At 41.4% G+C, this 12,481-nt stretch overlaps 2 protein-coding genes across 20 annotated transcripts; one reads left to right on the top strand and one right to left on the bottom strand.

The window, feature by feature from the left end:
• The first annotated feature begins 1,092 nt into the window (after window positions 1-1,092).
• LOC120104035 (2-oxoglutarate (2OG) and Fe(II)-dependent oxygenase superfamily protein) lies at window positions 1,093-9,400 on the top strand. 18 transcript variants are annotated; one of them, XR_005506420.2, is made up of 5 exons: window positions 1,100-1,339; window positions 1,730-2,780; window positions 7,808-8,141; window positions 8,414-8,526; window positions 8,621-9,400. XR_005506420.2 is itself a non-coding variant. In XM_088720167.1 (4 exons), the coding sequence occupies exons 2-4, from the start codon at window positions 1,754-1,756 to the stop codon at window positions 8,460-8,462; spliced, it is 1,410 nt and encodes a 469-aa protein (XP_088576293.1). In that variant the 5' UTR covers window positions 1,093-1,339; window positions 1,746-1,753; the 3' UTR covers window positions 8,463-9,400. The 18 variants fall into 18 exon arrangements, 13 of the variants coding, with proteins under 13 accessions (XP_088576293.1, XP_088576298.1, XP_088576242.1 ...); XR_015977260.2 differs by having other exon boundaries at window positions 1,113-1,339; window positions 1,746-2,780; XR_005506418.1 differs by having other exon boundaries at window positions 1,113-1,339; window positions 7,808-8,177.
• On the bottom strand, window positions 8,398-10,410 carry CYTC6A (Cytochrome c). Of its 2 annotated transcripts, XM_039114272.3 has the most exons (6): window positions 10,178-10,410; window positions 9,940-10,078; window positions 9,140-9,231; window positions 9,010-9,041; window positions 8,858-8,921; window positions 8,398-8,764 (listed from the first exon to the last, which is right to left on the bottom strand). In XM_039114272.3, the coding sequence occupies exons 1-6, from the start codon at window positions 10,232-10,234 to the stop codon at window positions 8,624-8,626; spliced, it is 525 nt and encodes a 174-aa protein (XP_038970200.1). In that variant the 5' UTR covers window positions 10,235-10,410; the 3' UTR covers window positions 8,398-8,623. The 2 variants fall into 2 exon arrangements, with proteins under 2 accessions (XP_038970200.1, XP_038970199.1); XM_039114271.2 differs by lacking the exons at window positions 9,940-10,078; window positions 10,178-10,410 and having other exon boundaries at window positions 9,140-9,436.
• Window positions 10,411-12,481: the final 2,071 nt, after the last annotated feature.

The raw sequence follows: 12,481 nt of genomic DNA, 5'->3' as shown, positions 1-12,481 counted from the left end.
CAGTGTTCTCAACAAACCATAACAAGCCTTCTTCTAAAGCATGCAATTCATGTTTCACACCAGGGATAAGGGGAACAAACGAAAACAAGGGAGAGGAGAAAACGAACTTCGACGTGAGAGAAAAATGAGAGAGAGAATATCTCTTCTTTCTCAATCTCTCACTTCTATAGAGAGATTAAAATAATGGGTTAGGGAAGAAATTCTTCTTGTCTCTCTATCCAAACAAGAAATTTTAACTTGATGGAGCAAGAGATTTTAGCCTTCTCTCTGCATTTCTCTTGATCCGAAGGGAGGGGGAGTAAATAGAGATTGTTTGGGGGACTTTGAGAAGATTAAACAAACATTGCCTCCGGCCCAGTAGGGCATAGGCTTTAAGTTATTTTATTTTCTTTGTCAGCTTTAGCATCCAGTAATGCCTAAGACAAACACTTCTAATCATATTTAATGCATATTTTCTCCACTAAAGATGGTATCCCAAAGAGTTTTTTTTTTTTTTTTTCCCTGGAATACCCTTTTAAAAATTTAAATTTATGTAAATACCATCTTAAATTTATATTTATTTTTATACCATCATAAAATACTGTTTTTGCACAAATGCTCTTAATATAACGGTCCTTCTAACACCGTTAATAAAGACTATATTTATATTAATTAAAAATAAATTAAAATTTTAAAATTATTTTTTCATCCTCTATTATGATCGTTTTATAAATATTACGTATTTACTCTTTAAGAATATTTTAATTATTTTAATTTGAAATCTGTTAATTTTTAAATGGTGTTAGATAGCGTGGGTACATATGCAAAAATATTGATTAAAAAAAAAATAGAATAACAAAATAAGTATTTTATAAGGGTATATAGATAAATATCAATTTTGGAAGATTATTTATGTAAAATTCGATATTTAGAGGATATTCAGGCAAAAATAACCTATCATAAAACCAACTATAATTATGTTAATTAATGTTATTATCATGAAAATTTACGGACATACGTAATCTTTTCGAACTTTGTTAATTTTGTTACATGTAATTTTGGGCTTATACGGAATCCATTACGGAAATAGGCTTGGCCTACGCAGGCCCACTTACAAATCGACTCGACGATCGATCCCCTCCTGTCTTTTTTACATCCCTCCCTCGTCCTCTTTTTCCTCTCCCTCTGATGCCATCCTCGGCCTCGTCGCCACCGGCTGGCCGGCGCTCCTCCTCGCCCTTCTTCGCACGCCATTACTGACCTTTGGTCTCCCGTCCCTCGCCGTTCGCTGTCTCACCGCCCCGTTCCCCGCCGCTGTTCGAGCTCCGATCTCCCCGAAAACCTCTCCGATGCGAGCCTGGTATGGCCTCAAATCTCTGCCTTTATTCTCCCAGTCCGATCCTTTCCATTAAGATCTCGACGGGTTCCATTGGGTCTTTCTGGCAGTTTCGCCGTTATCTCGTTTCCGTGCACTTCTTTGCCATTCTAGGGTTTGTGAGGAGAAAGATTAGATGGCTTAGTTTGAGGGGAGCCTGGTCTTCTTCAATTGTTTAAGAACAACAAAATTTTGCGCCCTTGTTCCTGTAGGAAAACAAACCGGATCTTTTTCCCTACAAATGACGCATCTAGATTGAGTTCCTTGAATCAAAATTCTGCATTTATTTGCTAGCATCTATCAGTTTCCCGTATTTGATTTCTTTTTTTCGATAACAGTTTGGTGCAGCTAAAAGAGTTTTGATAATCTTGACAGACTTGTGCAATGGCAGGATCTGTTATGCCATCCCTCGGTCGTATAAGGCTCACTGATCTCATAGCCTCGGAGGGGCTTCCATCGGATTCTTACAAGATTTCTGTTTCGACCCTCACGCAATCCCTTGCTCAGTATTCAGCCGCAATCATTCAGTTGCCGCCTGCTGATGGTGCTCTTTTGAGGTCTGGTCTTGAATCGGCTCGTCTCTTTTTCCATCAGCGTCCGTACCCTCCTGCCGATATGGTTCATTCGAATGACTCCCGTGAGTGGTGCAAGACCTCCGGTTATTATGCAGATCCTCAGCTGTGGCAAGAAACATATGACTATAGGCCTGGTCTTACTCCGTCAGAGCCCGATGCTGGAATGGAGATTCCTCCTGCCGGTTTGCCTGACATATTTGCAGTGCTTGGCAAAGCTGCACGAGATATCTTGGATGCTATCAGCTTTTCTCTGAATTTACGTAGCTTTTCATTTGCTGAAGTGCTTGATAATATACCTTTAAGAACTAGGGAAATCTCTTCATCAGTTCTTTCAGTGTGCTGTCACTCGAGACCATCTTTCCAAGGAGCACATCACCATAATCTGACAGCACAGGAAGATGGGCAGTTGGTTATGTTCCCAGACCAAGAGAATCAGGTTGATAAGAGTTTGATTACTCTCGTCAAGTCAGATAGGGCAGGGTTGCATATAAAGGACTTCCAAGGGCGTTGGATACTGGTGGATGCGGATCTTGGCCCCCAAGATGCAATTGTCTACCCTGGACTTGCACTTTACCAGGCGACTGCTGGTTATGTCACCCCAGCCCAGCCCAGGACAGAGACAGGCAATTTGCAAGGTAACATGTTTGGTCGATGTTCTCTGGTGTTTAAGCTCATGGCGAGGTCCATGGCGAGTCTGAGCTGTTCAGAGATGAGAGCAGCTGGCCATGGCGTTGAAGCTCAGTTCCAGATTCCCATACCAGTGGATGATTTTATGCAGAGGCCACACTCTACTGATCAACTCTTCACTAAGCACAACTTCCCTAGTTATACGCTTCAAGCAGCCCAAGATGGTAGGTCAGCATTCTAGTATTCCTGTTTGTTACACCTTACTGCTACTATCATTTGGCTCCTCAACAAATGCACACAGCCTGTTAACATAATGATTAAATTCTAATTAGGGAACCTATATAGGTTCATGCATGCATGTATGCTAGAGCAGCAAGGTGCTTGTTCCCACCTACAATTGTCAAGTTTTTAGTTACTTTAAAAATAAATTGAGGCACTTTGGTCTTTGAACATGCCAAAAATTGTGATGATTAGATCATTTTTATGCGGTCATCTCATTGGTTAAAGGGCCAAAACACTTTTATATTAGAACTAGCCATTTAGTGGCCAAGAAGCAAATGTTTTAAAGATCCTTACCTTAGTAGTGGGAAAGCTCCACTTAGCGTGCCCCTCCTGCTTCAGAATCTATCTGAAAACTCATCCTCACACCCGCTTCCTAAATGTTTTCTTGTTCATTTTTTTTCTTTTAAAATGATTAGCTTCGCCTTATTCTCACCTAGATGGCAAAAGTGGCTCCATGCACCCACGTCCGCACCCACTTCAGGTCACTAAAGTTCTTACTGATGTATGGATGGTCAAAAGATGGACAGTGCTCAATGAGAAGATAAATTTTTATATTAATTTATGGTTCAAAGTTTCCGGGTCTGTTGAAGCCTTAAAGGTTGATGATCCTGTTTGGTCTACTAAAGTTTGGTGTAGAGTGCAAGGAAAGGTTGGAGTTATTGACGTTGGTAGACAATTGGTGATGTAAAGTGGTGAGTGGTGCGATTGTCAGCCAATCAAGGATTTTCATTTTTTTTCGTTATGGTAAATGATAATAGGTTTTGCTTGTTGTGGTAAAATGATGATAGGCTATGATTGGTCAACTGCACTTGCTCCCATTTTTGGGCAGACAATACGTGAAGAGCTAGTGATGCCCACTGCCATAATAGAGGGGAATATTACAAGTCACATTTTGTGGACGTTTCTTATCTGCATGTCTCTATACTTGTTCATGCTGATAATATCACTCCTTATTATTGGTAAAATACACTCAATTTTATATTGACCTCTTGTAACAAAATTTTCATCTGAATAACTCCTATTAAATGCTAAATTGACTTTTATATTCTTATTTGTGCATGTAGGAAACTTTCAAACTAGACTTGTTTAATCTCTCACACGTGATATTTGACCATCCTATTGACTATAAAGCATATGCTTAACTCGTAAGACTTGTTAGACATGTTTTATTCTTATGGCTTCTCTTGAGTTTTAATTAAGCATCTGATAGTGTACCATGTGAGATAAATTAATGGACATTAAGGAAGATAAATTTGCATAGGTGATACATTGATTCTATGGTTTATGTTTAGCATCAAAAGCAGTTGTGACGAGACAAGTCAATTCCTCATGACAAATGGACCTACCCAAAGTATTGGAACTAAGTCTTTGGTTCTTTACAGTATTTCTAAACGAATAAATTGTTGGTATGAGGAAGATAAACAATGGGATTTGTCAAGTGATATAATATTTGATCAATGAGATGATTACGATGGATGCTAAACTGGACTCATAAAATCCTTGGATAATAAAGGCCTAAGTATCAAGAAATGGTAGAAGGACATTTGAATAGTAACTTAATGGAAATAGGAATGAAAATAGGGCTATAGTCAAAAAATAAGGCCAAGAGATAGCACAATATAGTCCGTTTTCTTATCTTGGATTAATTGTACAAAGACAAAGGACGGTGGGGGACATATCCTTTAACTTGGTAAAGAGCAGTGAGGTGCCTTTCCTAGTGCATGCCTATCATGTTGACATAAGGGGAAACTTTCATGGACAACAATAAGAATTATAATTTTGCATTTTTAGGAGGGTCAGGATCAAGTTACCCTAAGTTTAACTCTTATAAAGTTACTTCTTTTTTGAATTTGATGACAAGGGTCCCACATAGATGATCCAAGCCACTGGGTGTGATCTATTACTTCTAAACTACTTACATACCAAATATTATATGATTTGGAGACCTCTCGGCCTAGGCATCAAGTGGTCAAAATATATATATTGTTTTATATTTAAACTGTCCAAGTTTTTACCATTTGATTCATAGGATGAGGGTCTCCAAATCACTTGTTTTTTTGGTATGTAAGGAGTTTAGAGGTAATAGATCACATCTAACGACTTAGATCATCGATGTGAGGGCTTTATCATCCAATTCAGAAAGGCATAAGTCTAGAAGAGTTACACCAAGTGTAATTTGAACTGACCCTTTTTGGGTTAGGATCAAGTTACACTCCGTGTAACTTTTATATAGTCACACCTTTTTTGAATTGGATGATGGGGGTCCCACATCGACAATCTGACCATTGAATGTAATCTACAATCTCTAAAATGCTTGCGCATAAAAATCATGTGAATTGGAGACTCCCAACCTAGGCATCAAGTAATCAAAAAACATTTCATATTAATTAAATTATCAAATTTTTGACCAATTAATGCATAGGCTAGGGATCTCCAAATTACATGATTTTTGATATGTAAGCAGTTTAGAGGTAGTAGATCTTATCCACCGGCTTAGATCATCGATGTGGGATCTCTATTGTCCAATTCAAAATATAGGTGTAACTCTATAAGAATTATATCAAGTGTACCTTGGACCTGACTCTTTTTAGAATGTTTAAAAGTTAAGAAGGCGAACCGAGAATGTTAAGATTTTGTGTCAGCCTTCACTAATCTGGAGGAGACTGCATTACTATGGTTGTGGTAATTTTGTGATAAATATATCTTAGAAGTTCTTAATAGACAATTATCAAAAACCTAAAATTTCCTAGGTAGATAGTGGCGTATCCAACCAGAATTGTATCACCAAAAGCAATGTGCTAGTAAATAGTCATATGTCCGTATCCTTGCTTATTTTAATCCAAGGGTTTAAACCTCGGTGTTGGGCCTCATGTCTATTTGCTCCTTCGACAATAGGCACTGGGATGGGATGATATGGTCAGGATGGACTAAAATAGTTACGAACAACAATAATAAAAAGGAAAAAATAAAATAGTCTGCGTCCCAATCTGTCCCGACCATCTTGATGCATTCCCAGCATCAGGATGCAACAGGGACAGTTGGGATATCCCAATTCAAGAGCGGTATTGTCCCATTCTGACGGGACCTAAATCCTTGTTTTAGTAAGTGTGTTATAATCCCAAATCCTTTTCTTATCTGGAATCTATGGCAATACTGTCTTATATTTAAGCGCGCGTGCATGCACATGCACGTGTCACTTTATCCCATCAAATAGCTTCTACAACTATGTTATTTCATATCAAGTGTTTGCAGTTGAAAGAGGATGTTCCTTGGCTATGCTTCATTGAGATTGATGGAAGATATGGATTTGGTGATTGTGGATTGCTTTGCTTCTTGCTGTAGCTTAGAAGATTCTTCCACTGTCGGCAATTTGTCTTGCTTTATGTTCATGCATTTTCTCCGGACAGCTTACATACCCTTAGTTTCCTGGGAAGTGCCAGACTTTTGCATACTAAATCAGCTGACCTTCGTTGCTTTAATGATAGTTGATTTTGCATTTGCCTGTAAAGTTATATGCTATTATTAAATTACCTTGTCATTCCTTTTTTTTTTCTGACAGTTAATGCCTGATGATATTTAGACTGGATTTTTATGAACTTGATAACTGTGTCAACTTGCTTTTGATTTTACCATTGAGTGTACTCATTCTTTGTTAATCCTGCATATAAGGTAGCTGAGTGGATGTATTGTAATTCCCATGTTCACTATTATAAATATCAAATTTAGCCTATCTGGCACACTTTTCTCATTCTAAAAGTTTAACTACTCTCTCATTCAGACTTTTTCTGTTTACGTTACTGTCCGGACAACTTAATATTTGTTTTGGTTGCTATGTAGGAAAGATATTCTGAAAACACATGCAAATATCCCACACATTTTCCTGTCCAAAGGAATATTTGTCAACATACTCTTCTTTTTTAAACAAAAAGATAATATTGAAGTTATCTTCTTTTTGTTTTGTTTTCTTATGTTTTAAAATATGGAAGTGTCATTGCAAAAGAAGAGTTCATTGATCTTTAACATCTCAATGGTTGACTAGATGAGAACCTGTGTGGGCGTGTGTTTAGTCCTAGTTCTACGTTGGTTATTTGTTGGGTAGATTTTGAGTACTTATATAAGATCAAGAAACCCAAATAATACCTTCCGGCTAGCCTTTTTGGGTGAGGTCTTAGGTTGTTACTAATGGTATCAAAGCAAACCTAGCTGATAACCTATATGGACTATGGGACACTGCAGCACAGATTCATTGGGGCTGACCACGGGTCGATCGTGGTGCTTGTGATTAGATTTTAATGGATTTGAACTCTTAGCCTAATGAGGACGTCAGAGTTTAAACGGGAAGAGTATGTGAGGACCTGTGCGGATGTGTGTTTAGTCCCACATCGCTTATTCGCTGGGTCCATCTTGGATACTTATATAGAATCAAGGAACCCAAATAATACCTTCCGGCCAGCCATTTTGGGTGGAGTCCCGGGTTGTTACAAAAACATTGGTAAACGTGTTCTTTGATGGGTGAAATTCTTATGATTGTCCTGTTTTACTCGTAGGGCAAGAGATATCTATGAAGTCTCGTATCCTAATTGGGAAATTTATGCCTTGAAAGTAGTAGGACTGCATTGTTGGTCCTTATTAGCCAGTCAAAGCAGATCATATACCTTTTGTGTTAGAGCTCACCATGTATGGTCCCCTTGGACTGGCACATTATTTTTGATCTGGCTGCTGTCTGAGATATCACATTTGTTTTTGCTGACAACTTAATATCTGACATTTTCTATCACTTCATGCTTTCTAAGTTGGCAATTGTGACATAAAAATTGCACTTTCGTTCCATCAATTAATGTTCTAAGTTGAGTCAGTTGATTGCATTTGTAAAACCCCCATCCTGGTTTTGTTATTGCATTTGTTGCTCCGCTGGGTTTATTTTCTCAAGTTTCTGTTATGACTTGAATCTTTGGAATATTGGATGCAGCATCTTTGAAACCTCTGATGAAGAGGAGGAAGAACTATGCTAGATGCAAGCCGCTGCCCCCGTCGAAGAGACTTCGTCTCGAAGCGCAGAGAGTCCTGAAGGAGAGGGTTCAGGAAATTGCAGACAAGAAGGGCATCAAGCTGAGATTCTGTAATCTCAAGGAATGTGAGGGCCACATACAGTCGCTGGACAGCCCATGTGGGAATATAAGAATGGAGATAGGATGGCCACCTGGGGTTCCCTTTGTTCATCCTCATGACCTTCCCAACAAGGCAAAACTTGGCTTTCTCGAAGCTTACGAGCCTGGTTGGACGGCCTCTCAGCAAGATATGGAGTTAAGTCTTATCGAACCTGGACAGGCCAGTCAACAGTTGGTCAACTGTAACTCTCTCATTCATATTTCTGAGTGCATGCTTGTTATCCATAGATACACTAGTCTTCACATTCATGCATATTCGTCCGTGCTTGAAAAAAAGAAGATAAAAAGAAAAATGCTTTCTAAATTCTGGGGTGGTGTTTGTTTGGATACATCATGAAAGGTCAAATATGTCTGCTTGTCCTTTTTGATAACTGTCCTCCTGATACTCCCATTTTGCTTGTCATTAGGTACTATCTTCTGATTCAATCTCATGAAAAGTACATAATAATGTTTTAGAAACAATTCAAATGCAACTGATGGATATTTCCAGTCTAGCACTCATCTCCAGGGCTTTGGATGTGTAACAGAGTCAACAAACAAGCCTATGAATTTAAATGCATCATTTTTATCTGGCTACTAACAGAAGTTGCATTTGGACATTTTGTCTTCTGCAGGAATCAATCTCCATAACTTTTGATATTTGGCCATCCTCTGTCAGCTTGTGACTTCACAAACTCTGCCAACAGCTTGATCTCATCCTCCTGCAGCCGGGGTCCAAATGTGCATTGACCTTTTGGAGTACATTTCTCTCCAAATCCCTGAAGACAACAGCAGACTCTGTTTATTTACTTGCAGTTTCTATCAACAGCTTGATTTGTTTGTAAATAATGGAATCAGTAAGGTCTACTTGCCGGCATTCTTCCCTTCCCATAGTATGTGATGTTGTATATACCCTCCTCCGTGGCAACACCATTCCTGCTTGGAATTGCGCCAGTTTTATCTGTCAATCATAGCCTATCTCTGATTTGAAAGATGTTATCAGAGGAGCAATGGCTAGCTATACCTTTCTAGATCCTTCATGAAGAGAGTGGCACCCTGGAAAGCAAGTCAGGTGGGAAAGGGCTCATGAGGAAGATAAAAATCAAAATAAGTTGTTTATTCTGTGGTATTGAAATGGAGTTACAGTGACTCACAGGTTGCAATATGTTCCCTCCCATGTCATGGCAGCCAATGCAGGCTTTTTGAAACAAGGCTCTGCCCTCGGATATAGGCTGACTGAAGGATACTGCAGAAATCCCAAAGTAGCTTGCAAAGGCTTTGATTGTATGATGTACATATAAATTGTGCATCTTCCTATCCCCCAAAAGATGTTTATTATGCTTTTTCTGATTTTTTTTGATAGCTACAGTGTAAATTGAATTGTGTTTATGTGAATTTCCGGAGTTCTTTTTGTATACCTTGCAATTATAGAATAAAACTTTAAATTGCATACACTACATATGGCCATTCAGTAGGAAAAAAAGAAATGCAGTCTGGAATATGTGTGGGTAAAAAAATGAGAATTTCAGCCATGGGATGAATGAGAATACCACAGAATGAATAGGGGCGACAGAGATCAGGTGCATCAAGAAGTTTTTTGAATGGAAAACGTTTGTGTCCATCAAACACATTATTTGTTTTCGGATGTTAAAAATAAAACAAACAATCAATAAAAGTAAAAGTGAAAAATTGAAAATGACATCAAATAAAATCTTAGCTATTTCTCTTGTTAAAAATGTTCAACAAAATTTATGTAGTATAGCCCCATAAAACAAATGCTGAACTCCGGCAAACCATCTATTCGATTTTTTCCCCATGACTCTCTCCTTTGTTGAAATAGATTTTTTTTTTTCCCCAAACCAATGCTCCATCCATCAGATAGAAATCAAATTCTAATTTTGTAATACATACAAGAGCAAGAGGGCTATTGTGGGAAACACGAGACGGCCCTCACCTGGAGGAGCAGCGAGGCTGGGAGCGGATAAGGTGAGGATAGCAGACATCAGAGGAGAGACCAAACTCTCTGCAACCCTGACGGTTCTCTTCTGGAGGTGGTGTTGGTCGCATGGGTTCTCTTCCTTCCTCAGACATCCCTGCTCAAATGCCATGGAACACCCCACCACTATCAGATGCGTGATAATGCTGTTAAGAGCTCCAGTTGAAAGCTCATACAGGAACAAAATTCGCTTTACCTTCGTGGTGAAGCAGTGGATACTCTTGTTTAACGAAATCAAACGGAGGGGCTCCATTCGTTCTCTTGACAGGGTGCCTACTCTGTTTTTTCGTGCGTGCGTGCGTGCGTGCGTGTGTGAGAGCGAGGAAAATGGCCGCAGAGAGTGCTCCAACAACAACAGCTCGATGCAATTGGCTCCGCTGGCCTATGGTATTCCAATGGAAAAAATAAAGATGGGATCGCGCTTTCTTTTTAATTTTTGGTGGGTCGGCTGCTCAAAATGTTCTCATTTGAGCACAGCCAGTTGCATCACTATCAAGAAGACTACAGAAAGCAATAAAAATTAAAGACTGCAGGGTCCACAGAAACTCTCCAAAATGCTGAGCAGCGAAGGAGGCGACCCAATCAGCAGCTTGGTTCGCCTTCCGAAGGACGTGCCTAACCTGAGTGGCCCGACACTCTCGTAGCATCCGTCGCACGTCGCACAAAAGTAGGTGCTCCACCCCTTCCCATCTCTCCACTTGAAGACGATCGATCAAGACGGCTGAATTCCCCTCCAAAATGATCGTATCAGCCTCCAATACATGTCTCGCATAGGATAGCTCCTCCCATGCAACTTTGAGCTCTGCCCCAAATGACGAGGCCACAACGGAACAATAACCCCCCGCAGCAATCAGCCTGGCGCTATGGTCTCTGATCACAAATGCTACACCTGCCCAATCACCAGTGGCGGGCAAGCTCCCATCGAAATTCACCTTAAGATGAGGTGGGGGCTCCCAAGAGATAAGAACAAACCTGGGCACTATAGAAGCGGAGGGGGGGGGGGGTCCCAAATGTCCCTAGCCATCACCGGTGAATCTTGCTCCAACGACTCAATAACCTCCATTGCCTGATGAAGAGTCCGCTTAACAACAGACCTCAGTGGGGCCCTCCTATCCTCAAAAACTTTGGTATTCCTATCTAACTAAATATGATAAGCCAAATAAACAGCAGCAATTCCCCACCGCACAGTGCTCGGTGCCTGTACCGTAGACCTCACCTACCGCAGAAAGTCCCCTACCACAAAATCGGATCCCGGAAAGGGGAATGATGCCCTCCTCCAAACCCTGGCTGCTCGTGGGCACTCAAACAAAACATGACAGATGGAGGAATCCTAACCCCTCTCCTGGCCAACATACTCCTCGTCGATAAGCAGTCCCAGACCACCTTCCAGATAAATAGTGCCACTCGTGGGTGAACCCGCATCCTCTAGATCCAACTCCCATCACAACTCCTCACCCTCTCACCCCTCACCACAACCTGGATATCAGCCGACCTCACCCTAGCAGACCCAGTCGCCGCCCACACCTATCTATCCTGTCCATCATGAGGTATTGGAATGGCAAGAACCCTCTCCGCAAGCTGTACCCCGAAGCCTCTCGGATCAAGACCTCGTCACACCTGCCCCCTTCGGGAGCCATCAAGTCACGAACTCTGAGCCCCGCCAGTCTCGCAGAGTCAACCATCATCGGCATCCTACTCAGCGGTAGCTCCGCCAGCCATCTATCCTCCAAAATGTCAATGGACTGTCCATCATCAACCATCCACCTGATCGCCGGTAGCACCACCTGGGCGGAGGAACAGATCTCCTGCTAAATGCATGAACACTGACGCTCGGCCCGAAGCTCCACTCTGGTAAGGAGAGCACCATACTTAGCCCTCATCAGGGCGCTCCACAAAGATAATCCTAGCAGCACGCCACGCAGCTAGGACCTCACGCCTCGCTCGTAGTGACAGGACCCCTAGCCCACCATGTCTGAGCGGCTGACAGACAACCTCCCATGCCACCAGATGAATGCCACTCCTCTCCTCTCGTCTGCCCCTCATGAAATCCCTGAACAGCTGCTCCATAGACCTCAATAGAGACATCGACACTTGTGTACTCGCCAACAAATACACCGGAATTGAACTCAGAACTGACCGCACTAGGATGATGCGCCCCATCATGGATAGAGCATCCACCTGGCAGCCCTCCAATTTGCGTCGAATGCTCAACTCAACCTCGGAGCAGTCACTGCGTCGAAGACGTTGGCCCGTAATGGGAACCCCAAGGTACCTCATGGAACCCTCCTGCTCATCCACGCCTAGAATCTCTCTGATAGAAGTCTTGATCTGTGGGGGGGTCCTCGGGCTAAAACAGATGGCAAACTTACCCCTGTTTACAAGCTGACCTAAAGCAGAACAATAATTATCCAGGATATCCTGGATCACCCTCGCAGCTCGACGAGTCGCTCGTGCCAACAATAGACAATCATCAGATAGAAGTCTTGATCTGTGGGGTCGC

The sequence above is a fragment of the Phoenix dactylifera genome, chromosome 1 (assembly GCF_051530095.1).
Source record: "Phoenix dactylifera cultivar Ajwa chromosome 1, Ajwa_hap1_PhDact_Kaust_v1.1, whole genome shotgun sequence".
Classification (NCBI taxonomy): domain Eukaryota; kingdom Viridiplantae; phylum Streptophyta; class Magnoliopsida; order Arecales; family Arecaceae; genus Phoenix; species Phoenix dactylifera.
Note: the sequence above shows the minus strand (reverse complement) of the source record. Positions and strands in the feature narration are given on the sequence as shown.